Source organism: Lepidothrix coronata, unplaced genomic scaffold (genome assembly GCF_001604755.1).
Source record: "Lepidothrix coronata isolate B3197 unplaced genomic scaffold, Lepidothrix_coronata-1.0 Scaffold70, whole genome shotgun sequence".
Lineage (NCBI taxonomy): Eukaryota > Metazoa > Chordata > Aves > Passeriformes > Pipridae > Lepidothrix > Lepidothrix coronata.
In genome coordinates this window covers 451,233-467,716 of record NW_016690250.1, presented here as the reverse complement: position 1 = coordinate 467,716, position 16,484 = coordinate 451,233, and the positions used below count along the sequence as shown (strand labels likewise).

General features: G+C 37.8%; 1 protein-coding gene across 1 annotated transcript in view; it reads left to right on the top strand.

Annotated features, from left to right (window-relative positions):
- Window positions 1-16,484, top strand: part of MMS22L (MMS22 like, DNA repair protein) — a 99,624-nt gene that overhangs the window by 17,443 nt on the left and 65,697 nt on the right. The window contains exons 9-12 of the mRNA XM_017818685.1: window positions 1,328-1,513; window positions 8,970-9,032; window positions 15,707-15,826; window positions 16,245-16,465. Of these exons, the coding sequence (XP_017674174.1) occupies window positions 1,328-1,513; window positions 8,970-9,032; window positions 15,707-15,826; window positions 16,245-16,465 (590 nt within the window). The remainder of the gene's footprint in view (window positions 1-1,327; window positions 1,514-8,969; window positions 9,033-15,706; window positions 15,827-16,244; window positions 16,466-16,484) is intronic.

Genomic DNA, 16,484 nt, shown 5'->3' with positions numbered 1-16,484 from the left:
GATAACCATCTATACAGGAATGACCTGGATTTTGGTTTTGAATCTTGTAGTTGCTGACTTCTTTAGATGCCCCCTTGTACTTCTATTGGAAGAGCAAATCAGCAAATCACTACCCGTTCTCCTTCTTTATACTAATACAATTTTATATGTCTGTTCAGTTTTCTTTTTTTCTTATATCTCCTACCTTCTGCCTTCTAGGCTGAAGAGGCTTACTGTATTCAGTAATTCTTTTTTCAGGTGCCATTCTTTACCTAGTCATCTTTGTCACCCTTCTCTGAACCTTTTGCCACACTACATCTTATTTTGAATGACAGTGCCAGAATTGCATGCAGTATTCCAAGTATGGGTTAGGAGGGCATATGATTTTATACATTGCATAATGATGTTTTCTGTTTTGTTCTTTTCCTTTGCTAATATTTTCTAGTGTTTTAATTTTTCTTGACTGCTGGTTAGAATTGAGCTGAGGTTTCTCTGAATGAATATTAAGAAGTGTTAAAATCCTTTGAAAGTTTTCTAAAATAATCTTTATAAGAACCAAACTGACCATCTGCACAGTGAGTACGGTTCACTTAGTACAGAATGAAGTACTTCACTGTAGAGTGTTCGTACTGATAGGTATTTACTTGTTATTGACTACAGATGTAAAGGTGGACAGCACAAGTGAAAACTTTCTTGCTGTTAAGCATTTGCACTGGCAAGCATAAGTTAGGATTAGGACCCAGCTAAGGTGGGTGAAATACAGGTGCAAAGTCCCGGAGAGCTTCTCTAAAACTAGGGAAGATAGGCACAGGCTGTAAGAAGAAGTGATATTGTGATATAGACAGGAGTCTGAGCCAAAAAGAGTTAATCAGTTTGTCATTGCTGGAACAGACTGCAACAAAACAGTTTGCTGTCTTTCAGACTGATTCTCTACCATCTAATATATTCCTATTGGTTAGGTTAGTCTGGCACTAGAAGGTTTTGGAAAATATGTTCCAAAAAGTCCACATTAAAGAGCTCTAATATCTATCTCTCTTGTGAGTGTTGGTGCACTGTCCTGTCTGCACATCATCAATCCATCAGCTTGCAATTTTGCCTGTGAAGTATTGCACCGCGTTCTTCCTCATGACCCATCCTTGTTCTTTCACATTGCTTTCTACTGACATTTGAGAGAAGACTTTCTAAAGTACCTCTGGGTTTTCTGTGCTAATACTGACCACTACTTTTTCTTATTTTCTTTATATGACTTGTTCTCTGTAAAAGCAAATTAATCAATAGGACAGTATTTTAGAGAAAATTGTTAACACAGGCTTTTATTGAACAGAGTTCAAATTAACTTTTGTATTTTCTACAGTGTTTCTGGAGCTTGGTGAACAAAACTCTAAAGAATATCTTTGAAAGGCCAAGTAGTTCAGAAGGGATGTCCGGTTTTGAAGCAATTCAATGTAAAGACCCATTGAGTTTTAGCTGGTGGATTGTTAGTCATCTGGCATCACTCTACCAGTTTGACCGTAATGGAAATCTAGATGAAAAGGTGGGTATACTTTTTTCTAAATACCAAAGAGTTATTATAATTGATTTTGATCTCTTTGGTTATTTTTACTGATAGAAAACAAATAATGTTGTAATACGGGAATATTCGTACTCCTTAAAAGAAATCCTTTAAGGTTGGTGGTGTTAAGATGTGGTTTGTACAAGTCAGTAAACATTCTAGGAGCCTCTGACATATTTACATTATATACCAGATATTCAGTAGGTTACTGTATTAAGGAAACTTGAATATCCCAACTACTTAGTGGCACATATACCTAATGATGTAGCATATGTTTTAAAACTGTCCGCCTGCAGCATAAATGCTTGACTGCGTTTGTTATTTTAGGAACTGAACACATTAGTTTGTACTGTATGAAGTATAAATCTCAAACACTGACTGTGTAATTATTAATGCCCCTTTTTTTCTTTAAAGCAATAGCCCTGCTCTGGATAAATTTCAGTCTGTCTAATTGCATGCCCTTTTCATCACAGCAGTGGCACAATAAGATGCTGTCACGTGAAATGGGGAGATTTCCTTGACCCTGAGTGTTTGATTTGTCTGTTGGTGCTCCCAGGAAAGCCGAGACCCTTGTGCCTGACCTGTGTGTCAGCATCCTGTTATGGGGTGCCTTCACCAAACAGTCCTGCTGGATTGGAGAGCAATTCCCCTGACTTATTCAGGGAAATACACCAACAGGTCTTCCCACTTTATGACCCCTCAGCAGATCTTCCACTTTATTCAAGTGTGTTACCCGCTGCCAGCGGCTACCAACACCCATGAAGGACTCACAGTAACAGTTTATGGAAAAACACTCTTATTAATAGAAAATTGTGACAGGTTAAGGTTCAAAGATTGCCAATGATAGTATCTGACTGCAAAAAACATATTCAAAGCAATACACAGACAAACTCTAGTCCCAGTAAAAGTATTCAGTGTGCACAGAGTGGCTCTTACCCCATAGCCATCCCTGTGGGGGGAGAAGATGGGTTCAGCCTGTTGACTGATCCTAGCAGTTATGATGGAGCCTTCCCTAACTTTTTCTCCATTCTCGACTTACTTCTATACTATTTCTTTATGTGGAGCTTAAGTGACTTTAGTCATAAATACCTTTGTTACTTCTTTGTGTAAAGTTCCCTGCTTCACTTTAGATACAGTCAAAAAATACAGAGTGCATGCCCGGTGGGGGGTAGTCATACCTTGGAGACAGGTGACTTTGGGATGGAGGTGTGCACTAATATTACAATTAGGCTTTAATGAACCAAGTTCATCTGAGGAGAGAGATTTTGCCACAGTTGTTGGCTCAGCAGCAGGACATCTCCTACCTTCCTTGGTTGACAGGTGCTGTGCCGTTTGTCAGGTGCAAAGTACCATGTAGTTCCCCTCCCTGGAAGGATTTCCACAGAGCCTGGTTGTGTTGTCTTCACTCCACTTCATCCTCCGTTCCACCCCTCTTAGCAGATGCTTATTGTTGTATGGAGCTGCCAACTGCATTTCATCTAAGGACTAGCAGCTGTATTTTACCCTGTAATTTCTGTACCATTATAATTTCTGTTAGGTTGTGAATATAACTTCTCAGTTTCCTCTAATTTTATTCCCAGTCATCTTTCCATAGATGCATCTATATTTGTGTATACAGCTTAATTTTTATGTTGGTGTGCTACCAATAGACACTGTCTAATAATTGTTGAATTTAAGCTTCAGTTTAGGAAATTCTGGCAGTAAGCTGCAAGAAAGCCTACAGGCTAGAGCAGGCTAATCCCTGATTAATCAGTTCTTGTGTGTGGGCCTCATTGTGAGAGATTTGACATTACCATGCATTCTATAAGGGGCCTAGATGAGACCTGCACATCCTATTCCTACACCTGCAAGATGTATGCATACTTGGTACTGATGCATCAAATTCCTTCATGAACCTCACTGCAGTTTTCTACAGTTCAGAGGTCATATAAACCCTGACCCCTCTTTCAGCCTCTTACTCTGAGATTCATCCTGCCTAGTTTTAAATTTCTAATAATTAATTGGGAAGGAAATAGGCACTTACTGAGGCAATTAATCCATTTTTAGAGGTATGAAAGCTGCCAATTTTTCTTTATTGACTACAGAGGAAGCTTATTAGAAGGCAGCTGAAGACTCAGAAAATGAGGAGTTTTGGGGTGGTTTTGACACGGTGTGTTTTCTGGTTTTTTGGTTTCTTTCCTCGCTGATCATGTATTTTGCTTAGGGAGAATCCGGTCATGCCATCTTCTGTCATCTGTCCTTCTGTTCTTTTATCTTCTGCCTTATTGTCGTTGTGCTAGTTTCTGTTGGTGGTGGTGGGGTCTTTATGTTGATTGGTTTTTTTGTTTGTGTGGTGGATTTTTTAACATTTCAGCTGCATTGCTTATAATCCCTAATTTGCCAAGCATAAGCTCTGTATGGCTTCTTCCACAAACGGGGCCCAATTGCCCTTTCTTATGAACTGTCTTTTATTATTCGTAATTTATTAGTGTGTATTAAAATGGGAAAGGTCTTATCCTCTTTCTCTTAAAATCTGTACTATGATTTCCATTCCTGACTTAGGATGTGTTTGTGAACAGCAGATGTGTAAAAAGGGAAGAGTGATCGCATAGGTTGAGCAATTTGTTTTGATAACTTAAAATCCCCTCCTTTGTCTTTAGGTCTTCAAAAGCATTAGTATATAGAGAAGTAAAGAAAAATGTTGAATTTCTGTTAGTGCTTACAATCCTGAGTAAAATGACTTTCTAATAAAAGTAAGAGTTACTTGCTACTTTTAATCTGCAAATTTGTAAATAACAAAAAAAAAATATAGGGGAGGTGTGTGGTACTTGAGTGGTTGAATACTTAGTTGGAAAAACTCATGACCATTTCTGGTCACTAGAGAACTTGATGCCTCTGGGATCCTTATGCTTCTGCTGCTTCCCAGTTGACAGGTTCTTTAGGATCATGTGGCAAAATGTAGCAACTTCTTACAAATTCATACAGTGTAAAGTTGCAGACCAGGTCTGATTCTTACTCTGAAGGTTGTCTCAAGTCCTGCTTTTGCCTTGCTACTGTGTGGATGGGAGAGAGAACCATAGTCCATAGTGTGTTTCAGAGGAGCATTGGAAGATAGCTTTACTACACTCCCTGCTTATTAAGAAACTTAGATGGAGAGAAAAGGTTATTCCCAGGCTGAATACAGAAATCAGTGTGAAACAGGCGCTTATATTGGGGTTTTTTATATTTAATGCCTTAATCCAAATGCAGTGATACTGTTTACTTTGATCATTGGATTTTTTTTTCCTGTATCTCATACTGATAGATTATATATTTAGCCTTGGGAGAGATTTTTTTTTTCTCCAGGCACTGTATTATTTACATAAACCAAAAAAGAATGGAAAAAAGGATTCCTGTTGTTCTTATTTTAAAGTAGGAATCTGAGACACAGTGTCAGGAAGTGACTTGCACAAGATTCAATAATATTTTTTTCCTTAGAGCCCACCTTGGAGAAAAGAATTTCCAAGTTTTGATTTGTAAATCATGACACCATCCTGTGCGCACTCCCTTGATGTTTCTGGCTTTGCATTTCTGAGTGTGGCTGCGAGTTTGTCCAAGGATCTCTCTTGTACAAAAAAAATCTCTCTGTAACATCAGTGCATTTTCACTCAGTAATGTAATCTGTCATAGATAGTTGATGGTAACCATTTATTTAGGTCCTGTCCCCCTCCCCAAATTGCAACCTCAACTATTCTTCGAACATTGTAAGGTAAAATAGTGATATAAATTTGTGAAGTCAATGGAATTACATCAGTGCTCAATGTAGTCCTGTTTTGTTGGTTAAACACCTGATGCAATAGCTTCGTGACACATGCTTTCTTTTAATTAACTGTGATCAGAGGTGGGAGGGTGATGTGTCATAATGATAGTTATTCGTATGCTCTGTAGCAAAAATTGCCTCTAAGGCTGTGTCATCTGTGGAAGATTTTCAATTTTTTAATGTGGTCTGCATGGCCTTGAGGTTGTTATAAAAGCTTTTAAAATTCTAAGTAGGTTTCAGACTTGCTTCTTTTTATTTTTTCCCCTTTAGCTCATATAATGCAATTTCAAATATGCAATGATTCATATATATTGAATGTATATTTCACACACATGAAACTACTTCCTTCTACTAGAAAATTTTGGCCAGGTTTTTGAGAGACTCTGTTCTGAGGGATGTACAGTACGTGTCTCTTTCCCCATTCAGGTCCCACTTCACTCTTCTGAAAAGCGTTTAAAACCCAAATGGGGACCTGATGAGAAAAATTGCTACTTCTGAACATTGCAGGGGTCAATTTCAATATCCTGTGGGCTAGGGTAATATAGGCAGAGTTACTTGGGGCTAAGAATTCTTGCCTTTGAATAGAATAATCTGAAATGACTAAATGGCAAGATAAGCAAACATGGAACTTCCAGCTGAGAAGCCTAATATGGCTTTTCCAGGTAGTCAGCTTAGTTAATGCTTTCAAAAGTTTCTTCCTGCATACCCTGGGGGTCTCAGCTCAAGTTTTTGGTTTTAGCAGCACTTTCATGGACCCTAAGGTCTCCAGGTTCTGTTGACTTTTAGGACTCTCTGGGGTTGGAGGGAGAATGTTTTAAACCACCAGGTTTGGAGTAGATGTAGATTCTACTTATTTTTTGACAAGAATGGATTGTAAACAGTAGTCGTGCCATATTGCCAGTGCAGTAGGGAATACTGTAAGGATGTAAATCTTTTGGGATTTGAATGAAACAAGTCTGTTAAAATATAGGGACAATTGTGGGTAAAAAAGATTGCAGCAGGTGGTTGCTGGTGTTCTTTCCTGAGTTTGGGCTGAACCTGGGTGCACTCTTGTAATCAATTCCAGTTGGTGTCAGGAGTTTGCCCAGATTACTCCTGGATCTTGTAAAGTGATCTGCATACTCCAGATGAGCTGGAACTTTGGCAATAAACACCTGTTGTCTAACACATGTGTCCTTGGACTATGATACTGCTAAAAACATTCTGAGCAGGTCAATCTAGACATTCAGCGGTCTCATAGACATTTAGCATAACTAATATCTACTCATTACTGATAAAACTAATCAACTACTAAAAGGCCAGATTTACTTGGAGTCTGCAGTAGGACCATGCCAGTGTGTAGGTAGTCACATAACACTGGGCTCTAAAATGCAGCAGTCAAAAGTCTGATGTAAATACTAGCCAGAACTGTCTGGGAATCCTGGGTTATATTCACTATTGAAGTGCTGCCTTTACTCCTTGGCTGTTCGTTAATGTAATGGCCTCTCCTGACAGGATGCTAACTCTGATGCAAAGCCTTGGAATCAGTAACAGCTTAAGTCCTGCTCACCGCCTGTATTGGGTCTCACTGAGCTGGAGTTCATTTCCCCATACTGGCCTTCACAGGGCTACGCTTTGCATTGGCAGCTAGAAGGGTGTTGATAACACACCGGTGTTTTGGCTACTGCTGAGCACAGCATCAGCACTGTAACATTCCTTCCTCAGTTGAGGGCAAGATCCTGGGAGGGGACCCAAGTAGGCCAGCTGACCCAAACTGACCAAGGGGATATTCCAGACCGTGTGACGTCAGCTCAGACATAAAAGCTAAGTCAAGGAGCAGGAAGGCAGGCATTCATTGTCTCCAGTGGTTACCTACTGAGGAACTGTCACACACGCTGAAGCCCTGCTTCTTGGGAGTGGCCGACCATCGCTGCTCATGGGAAGCAGAGAATAAACCTTGTTATCTTTCGGTTCACTTTTGCATGTGCAAGCTTTTGCTTTGCTTCTGCTTTACTAAACTACCTTATCCCAACCTGTGGGTTGTTTTCCACCTTACTCTCTCTCCTGTCCGGCTGGGGAGTGATAGAGTGGCTGGATGGGCACCTGGAATCCAGCCAAGGTCAACCCACCACACTGCCCTAGGCATGATGTGCCCTCTGCTGTTCTGGCACAATTATTTATGACCTATTACCTAGGTCAGACCCTCCTCCCTTTCAGTCTTTCTTTCTCTTCTAAAGCTCTGGGTCGGTTCACTGCTCTGGTTCACACTGCATTCCACAAAGAGAAGTACCAGAAAAACTGAGCAAGTACATTCTATAGTTGTGAGGGCAGAAAGAGAGCTGGCAGGATGAAGAAGCAGCAGTGGGAACTTCTTAATTGATATGGCTCAAGTTGCTGAATCGTGAAATCACAGCTTTAGTGTAACTTTCTGTAGGTCTGTCTTTTCATTTATATTTGTTTCATGAACAGTCTACAGACTAAGGCTTTCTACCATTAGCTGTTTTTCAGAATCTTCTTTTTCTTTTGAAGCAAAAATGCAAAGCCACCAAGGAGTCAAACTGTGTTACACAAGTATTAATGCATCTTTTTAAAAAGTTCATCTTTAAAATTATCTTGGTACTCTCTGAAGTTCTGCCTGGAACTGTCACCAAGTCACAGCATTAATTAGTACAGTCAGACGAGGATGGAGCACAATGGTGTTGCTGCTGGAAAGTAGTTATATTTCAATTACCAAAGCATAAAATACTCTTTCTTGTAAGTTCTATACTGGCATTTAGAGGACAGCTATCTGAAGAACAATCTACAAGGCTTAACAGTTATGATAGTGCAGGGAATAAGTAAGGCAGGATAATGATGAAAGTACTATGTTCACACATCTACTTATCTACACAGGCTATATACATAGCTGAATCTATGTTGGACCTCCTAAAGTTATATTTATGTTGGCCTGGTTGCTTTATTTTTTTTTCCTTTCCTCCCCCTCCTTCTGTCTGAGAAAATGGCCTTAGTTGCAAAGCCTTCTACCCTTTTCTTTCCCACTTCGCATAAATAGATGTGGGGGGTTTTTTTCTCTTTTTAATATACTTTGCCATGCAAATCTTTTTTACTTCAGTGGCATGGCCTGTTTGATTCAAATTGATAATCATCTGTCTTTGCAAGCTGAAGAATATGAATTATAGACCATATTTGAACTACCCTTACTGAATTGGCCAAATCAATCATTCATGTTTGTCCTGGAAAAAATGAGTTAGAAGTGTTTTTTATATTGGAAAAAAACCCCAAGCAAATGTGAGATTGTACTTTTTCTTCCTTCTTTTCCCTTTTATCTTCTTTTTTACAGAACATTAAAGGAAGAAATTGTAAAACGTACTCCTTGGACTAATAAAAAATGCCTGAATGTTTTGCTTCTCTATTAAAGGTGAAGGTTGGGATTGCAGATGAGTCACTTAAAGTGGTTCAAATTGCATACTCTTCATTTTTGGCTCTTTATTTGTTTTTTGAGGGCCAATTTTTAGGACAGATATCAATTACATTCATATAACAAAAAAGCTGTTTTCAGTGATGACTACAATATGCTGCCATGAAACTAAATATTTCTGGAAATATTTTGCTTGCTTATTTTCACATTATTACATAATGTTTCCTTTCAGGGATGCAAATGCTCTTTCAATTGTTTTTCAGAAACAGAAGGAATCCAATTGGAAATTTGTGGAAGAACTCCTTAAAAAATCCACTGATGCTCAAGTAAGTGTGTAAAGGAAGGAATAATGGACAAAGAAAGTGTCAGGGATGGTTTCAGGAAAAGACAGTGCATGAAACCAAGTCCAACTAACAAGTACATTTTTGGAATTTAGTGGTTTTATCGCTGGTAAATGAACATCCTTGACATAGCTGAACTATGACAGTATACAGTCCCCTCCTTGTTAGCAGTTACGCTTGCTTTAAAGTGGTTGTGTTTGATGCTAAATTGTCAGATAACAAAAAAAGATAATTAGCCTGGAAGGATAGGTATATGGCTACTCAGACAAGATGTATTCAGAATAAGAACTGGAATCTTAGAAAAGGTAAACCTGATACTGAATGTAAGGATATCAAGTTGAGGAGACATGATGAAGGAGATAGTCAGTTGCATTGAAAATTCAGCTATATCCTCATCACAGCAGGAAGGTGACTTGCCTTGCTGAGCAATTTGTCTTACAGGCTTGAATCAAACTCTTACTGATAAGGTTCTAGTTTCTGAGCACTCATTTCATACCTTATCATTTTTCTTTCTGCACAACTGTTAATGCAATGCTTCATGGCCCAGAGGTCAAAATTGACCTCCTTTTAAAATTCTTTTAAATATGCTGTTCGTCATGTTTTAAAATATGTTACATTATAGTTCTGTAAATTTGTTGTAAAGTTGCATGGTACAAATCGCAAATGTTGTATCAGCAACAACTATAAAATAATTTCTTTATTTGTGTATGTTTAAGACAAGAATAAACATGTTTATTTTTTTTATTTGGTCTCATGAAATTAAGAAAAAGTTCTGATATTGAAAGCAAAAGAGGAATCAGTTCTTTTGGTTTTTTAGATTATTTTTACTGCCTTTCTTGTGCAGTAGCAACAACTGTAGTTGAAGCTGGAATACGGAACAATACTTGTTTCAACTACATTTTTTACAAGAAAATATTGGTGGTCGTTGGGATAGTTGAAATGATTGCATGATTTTTCAGCTTTTTAATACTCTATACTTTTTTACCTGGTTATGTCTTCTTTCAGCTTAAAAGATTAAATCTTTCTGAATGATTATACAGTACATAACTGAAAATACAAACTGTGCACATACATTAAAACCACAGTAATGACATTACTTATTGGATGCTTACCATTCTGTGAGAGAAACTGGAGAGATTTAAATTAGATAAGATGCATAAAAACTGAGTAGCTTATTAGCCATCTTCCTCTGTTGCATCCTCTGCACATCAGCAACCTGAGAAACAGTAAGAGGACATTTGTAGTTAATGTTTTTTCTTCAAAATATTCCTCTTTGCTTGTGAATGTTTATTATTTTGAATAAAAATTACTTTGAAGAATATACCTGGAATACACAGTTTTTGATGCTTCTGTTAAACAATTATTGAACTGTAGACAGTTTAGAAAAACAGCTAGGTGGCCAAGTTCAAAAGCAAAGATCTGTTTTAATTTCCAAAGGCAACTACTGTAGGAATTAAACCTTCATTTGCCAAGGACATGATTGTAACTATTACCAGCCATTGAAGGAGCCATCTAGTTTATTTCCTTTTTTTATTTGTTCATTATCTTTTTCTTGCATTATGGAATTAGCTGCCTGTGGGAAGTGCTCCTTGGGGCACATTAGTTCCTATATGTGCATGCACAAGTGAATGTAGCACTTTATGAAGAAATGCATCCTGCTCCCTATCCCTGCACAGCAGCCTCCTTGACAGTGTCTAGGAAGGAGATTTTCTTTTGCCAGCGTACATGTCCGTCTCCTCTGTTGATCTGTCAGCTTCAAGTAGCCACTCCTAGAGTTTATCTTATCCTTTTGCACCTCTTGAGTATTTTTGAGTCCAGAAAATGTAGGAATGAGAAGCACAATGAGATATCAAGAAGTCAGTAATGAAATGGAATATGGAGAAGCAGGAAAAAGCAAAAGGGAGAATAGTGCTCTTTGAATGAACAGCAGGACAAAATCGATGATACTGCTTATTAACAGATGACTTGAGTTTGTTCTTCAATCCTGTCTGAGCCATCCTTTTCAGCATATACCCTCTGTTATCTATACTACAGATACACAGCAATAGCTGTGCAATATAAATTAAAAGAAATAATAGTGCTGAATCACTCATTTGCTAGAGAGAGCAGGAATTGGTGGTTAGCAGCTTCATATGGGAGCTTAAAAATTAATTATGTTTAGTACTATGTCCATCAACTTCATAATCCACTTGTGCTTGTTGCTCCCTATCTTCAAAAGCTTGTAGACTATACATATTCAGAAAAAGAATGGGAATTTACAAAGAAGGAGGGGAAACAAAGATGACATCAACTATGCATAGTTTTGTGTGTTCCAAAGTATCTGAAAAAGGTACTGAACATATATTTTTAATGTAAGTTGATAATCTCCTACCAGTAACTATTCTCTTCACATCAGCTTCAAATTCTATGTTGTGAAAAGATAATTTAATAGGCACTGTTGCAGCCATTGAGGGTAAGGGAGCATCATGAAAGTAGAGAAAAGAATGGTCACCTCTGATGATGAATCAGCAGAAGCTGGAGTTGCCTTTAACATCCTTAGGGCGACTAAGTGTTGGGACGCAAAAATGACTAACCAGTGTTAAACCTGCAGCATTTTGGTAGTTTCAGTAATCCTGTTGTGTTTAGTGGTCACTTGCAGACAGGAGAGAGCCTGAGCCACCTTCATCCAGAATATGCTGGATTTTGGGTGTGATAAAGACCTCCTGAAGAAGGTGTGCATGTACAGGTGAAGGTGGTAGAGGGGTGCTGCAATGCCCTGTCACCAGATAGAAACTCCTTTATAAGGTTACACTCAGCCTGCTGCTGAGCAAGGAGAAGATGTGAAGGTGCTGTTCAGGTTAGAGGATCAATAGGGATGGGAAATAAAAATACTTTATTTGTGAGAAGATATGAGGAATCATGGGTATGTGGGCAAGTGTAGTGTGCTGCTTCCTTGGATATATCCTTTCGTCTTCAAACGGTTGAGCAAAAGGTGAGTTCTTCAACCAGAAATTACTCTCTTTTTTAATTCTTAATGGATAAGAGTTGAAGACAATTGCTCTTGTGAAAAATCTCCCATCTGTATCACAAAAAATGGGCATTTTTGGGGAGACTAGTTATATGAAGTGTTTCCTCCTGTTGTAATTTGGAATTCTCTTACTTGACTATAAAAATAGTAAAGCTGGTTTACAATTATATTTGTACTAAAAATGAAAATTGTTGAATGTTAGCGTAGCTGTTTTTGTCTATGAGGCAACATCAAACTGACTAAATTTGTGGAATGTCGGTATAAGATGAATTTGTGTTTATGAAGTTTATTGTGAGAATCAAAAGCTTTTTAGTTCTTAAGCACTAATAGCAATCTCTTATTAGACTTCTCAGTTTAGAATATAAGTGCTTCTTGTTGTTTCATTGCTGCCTCAATTTTGTTATATCTCTACTGTATTTTTGTTTAATTCTACTTTAAAAAAGATATAGAAGTATTTGTTGGATTTCTAGAAAACCAATTTTGTTACTACAGTAGGAGGTCATAAGAGAAAAATGTTGTGTTTCAATAATACTATCATTTTGATAGAATCTGGTGTTTCTCCCTTCTACAATAAATTAAAAGCTGAGTACCTCAAGAGTTCTGATAGTATTTCCAGCAGTGCAAGAGACCATTTTAAGCAAAAGAGCAATGAGAGAATCCATTAATCCCAGGGATATTTGAAGTCTGGAGAACTTTTTCATATTAAACTTGAGATAAAGCCTTCATTACAATCTTGGTTTTAGAAACTGTTCTAAAACTATTGTTGGACAGATAAATAATGGTTCAAATTGAAGCTACTCACAATGTCATGTTTATTGTTGAATTAATTCAACTGAAACAGTCATTGTTTGTTGAATTAGATTCTAAACATAATCCTAGATACAACATAATAGCTTTAAGACTAAAGGGAGTGTGTTTTGGTGTGTGTGTGGGGGTTACATCTTTTGTAACTGGGTAGATCCCTCTAGAGAAATAGATATGCTCAACTGCAATTTTTTGTTTTATATCAAGGCTCCTACTTTTATTAATTAAAAAATACCAGCTGTTCTGTCCCTTGTTTTTTGGTGCAAGATTGTGATTTTTGGGAAGTCTACTGATTTACTAGTTAGTTATGTCATATTTGAAAAAATGCTTGAGTATCTTTTCATTTGTAGGCATTTTTATTGTATTTGAATTATTATTCTGTATATTTTTAATGAGTCTCTACTGGAGAGTCACTTTTCTATTTCAGTGGGTTTTATATGTTATACATAGTGTCTTGAATATATAATTTTCTATGACAACTGAGAATGCCTTTTGAATTTGCAGGTTGTTTTAGAAATGTACCACTTTAGAAGCCATATGTGCCTGAGAAGAGAAGGCAGGCATGGTTAGAAGTTATTGTAGGTGACTGTATAATTGTTTACAGAATTGTGATAAAGTGTAGCAAATGAGGTTTTCCACATGAATGTGTAGCCAGGTAGAGACAGTGAGTGAGATTCGTATGTGTGGCATTTATTCCTATGAAAACAGGAATAAAAGCAGCTCTAAAACATAGTAAGCCATAAGAAGTAGTATTGTGGGTAAGACCAGAAGTCACAGAATCATAGGATGGTTTGGTTTGGAAGGGACCTTAAAGATCATCTAGTTCCAGCCCCTCTGCCATGGGCAGAGGCACCTTCCATTAGACCAGGTTGCTCAAAGACCCATCCAACGTGGTCTTGAACGCTTCCATGGATAGGGCATCCACAGCTTTTCTGAGCAACTTTTTCCAGTGTCTCACTGCCCTCACAGTAAAGAATTTTTTCTTACTATCTAATCTAACTCTACCCTCTTCCAGTTTAAAGCCATTCCCCCTTGTCCTATCACTACAAGCCCTTGTAAAAAGTCCCACTCTTCCACTAACAGGTATTTATTGAATGACTTTTTCAAACAAGAACAAAAATAACCAAGCAACCCCCTAAAAAGAACCAACACAACAAAACCCAATACAACCTAATGTCATCTTTTTCCATCACCTGGCATTAGTGATTTATTTAAGAATTTTCTGAGTTGGGTGAGCTTGGGATATAACTGAGGACCTAGCACTGTAATTGAAACTGAAGAAGATAACTCCCCAATATTTATCTGAGGCATAGTTGTTTTCATTCCCCTTCCTAGGGCTATGATTTTGAGTCATAAAATTAATCCTGTATATTTTTTTAATATTTCTTACTCCTTTTATTCTTCCTTAGCTTATTTTATGCTGTTACAAATTCCAGGCCTGTATAGTATCTAGATTTATTTGAAAGCTAGAAGTAGGTCAGAGTTTCTCTTGTCACAGAACAAGTTGCTACTATGCCAGAGATGTGTTAGACTTACATGTGTAAAAGTCTACCCTTAAGACAACTACACATAAGTTGTCCACTAAACCACTTTTATAGTCAATGGAGACAGTAAAGCCCTTACAGGACTACTAAAGTAGATGTCTAAAATAAACTGGATTAAACACATGATTTCAGTTGGAGTATGAAGCTCCTAGTATCCTACCTCTGATGCAAGCCCAGTTTTGTTGTCGTCAAAAGCTGAATGAGAAGAATACCACTCTCAGTATCCCAGAATTACAAGCTGAGTGCTTCACTGTGTTTCAATTGTTTGGTACTTCCTGTTTTCTTTCCTAGAAACCTTCTTCCTTTCGAATGCAAAATTTGGAACACAAAAAATGTTGTGTGGGAAGTCTTTTGTACTTTTTGTTTCCCCAGTGTTCAGACGCTTATTTTGCCCTTGACTTAGAATTGTCTGGAATATTAGCAACATAGCCATGTTGCAGAGGTTTGAGAAGGAACATGATTCAGAAACAAAAGATTTTCCTCTTTGAAATATTATAAAGAGAAATATGAGTTCTTAGACGGTTGCACCTTCCCTCTGTGTCAGTGGTGAATGAGCTTTCCTTGGGACATACATGATAGAAGGGCTTAAGTGTTCAGCTGACTCATGCATTCAGTATGGCTACTGCCCCATTTACTGTTTTGTGAGGTTCTGTACCATGCAGTCATGTTTCAAGTTAGGCTCACAATGTTGAGCTGGCTGTTACCCTAATGTGTCTACAGATCTGGAGGAAAAAAGGAGGCTCAGGGGAGACCTCATCACTCTTTACAACTATCTGAAAGGAGGTTGCAGCCAGGTGGGGGTCAGCCTCTTCTCCCAGGCAACTAGTGACAGGGCAAGAGGACAGTCTTAAGCTGCACTAGAGGAGGTTCAGGCTGGACATCAGAAGGAATTTCTTCACAGAAAGGGTTGTTCGACATTGGAATGGACTGCCCAGGGAGGTGGTGGAATTGCCATCCGTGGGGGTGTTAAAGAAACAACTGGATGTGGCACTTAGTGCTGTGGTTTAGTTGACTTGGTGGTGGTCAGTCAAAGGCTGGACTGTATGATCTGAGAGATCTTTTTCAACCTAAATGAGTCTGTGATTCTGTGACACAGTATTACATTGGCTGGATTACAGGATACAATTGTCAGCTTTTATCTTCTGGTTTGTTGCTTGTATTAGCAGATGCATTTACTCAACAGTATATAATTAAAAATAATTTTTGTATTAGGAAATTACTTTGAATAGTCTGTTAGTATTGGGTTTATGTGTAGATAAGGTAATGCTCCCCTCCTAAAATTAATTTCTTACTTCCTTTTCAAGACTGGTGTGTTAGAGGAACACTTAAGAATGCATCTTCAGTGCTGTTTGACTTTGTGTAGTTTCTGGGATTTGAACCTGTCTATTGTCACCATACTCTGGGATTATTACAGCAAGAATCTGGTAAGTAGATGAATATATGAAAATATAGAATTGCATTTGGGCAGTCCTTGAATTTTACTCATTAATTCTGATTTTCCTGTAGCCAAGCTTGATTGCAAATACTTCTGTAAAACTACCTAGTCAATGGCAGTATCCCTAAACTTGCTATTTATTTAATGAAATCATGTTTAAATTTATGCTTTGATCCCTTACATTATGTGCCAATAGAAAAAGTTATTATTTTAGTCTTACTTTTCATCAGGACTACTGATTTTAAGATCTTGTAAAAACACTTTGTCCATAGTTACAATAAATTTTTATTTTCTAGTTGTGGTAGGAATATATCCTTTTGTTTGTGTGAAGGATTGCATCTTATTGCATTTGGAATATTAGCATTTACTGTTATTTATAATCTTTCTGTTTTCATTTATTCTTTTAGAACAGTGGCTTTACTGTTCCTTGGCTTGGTCTGAAGGATCTGGCAAATGTTAGTAAGACTTCTTTGTCAATGCTTGAGTTGGTGAAATGTTGCTGCTGCGAACAGCAGATCCCTTCTCTGTACAAGTCCCGCAACAGTTACTTCATTTTTCTCTGCATTTTGGCACGGATGATTAAAGAAGAAAACAGTGGCATGCATCCTTGGAAACAAATTAAAGGACGGTATGGCCACTATTTAGTT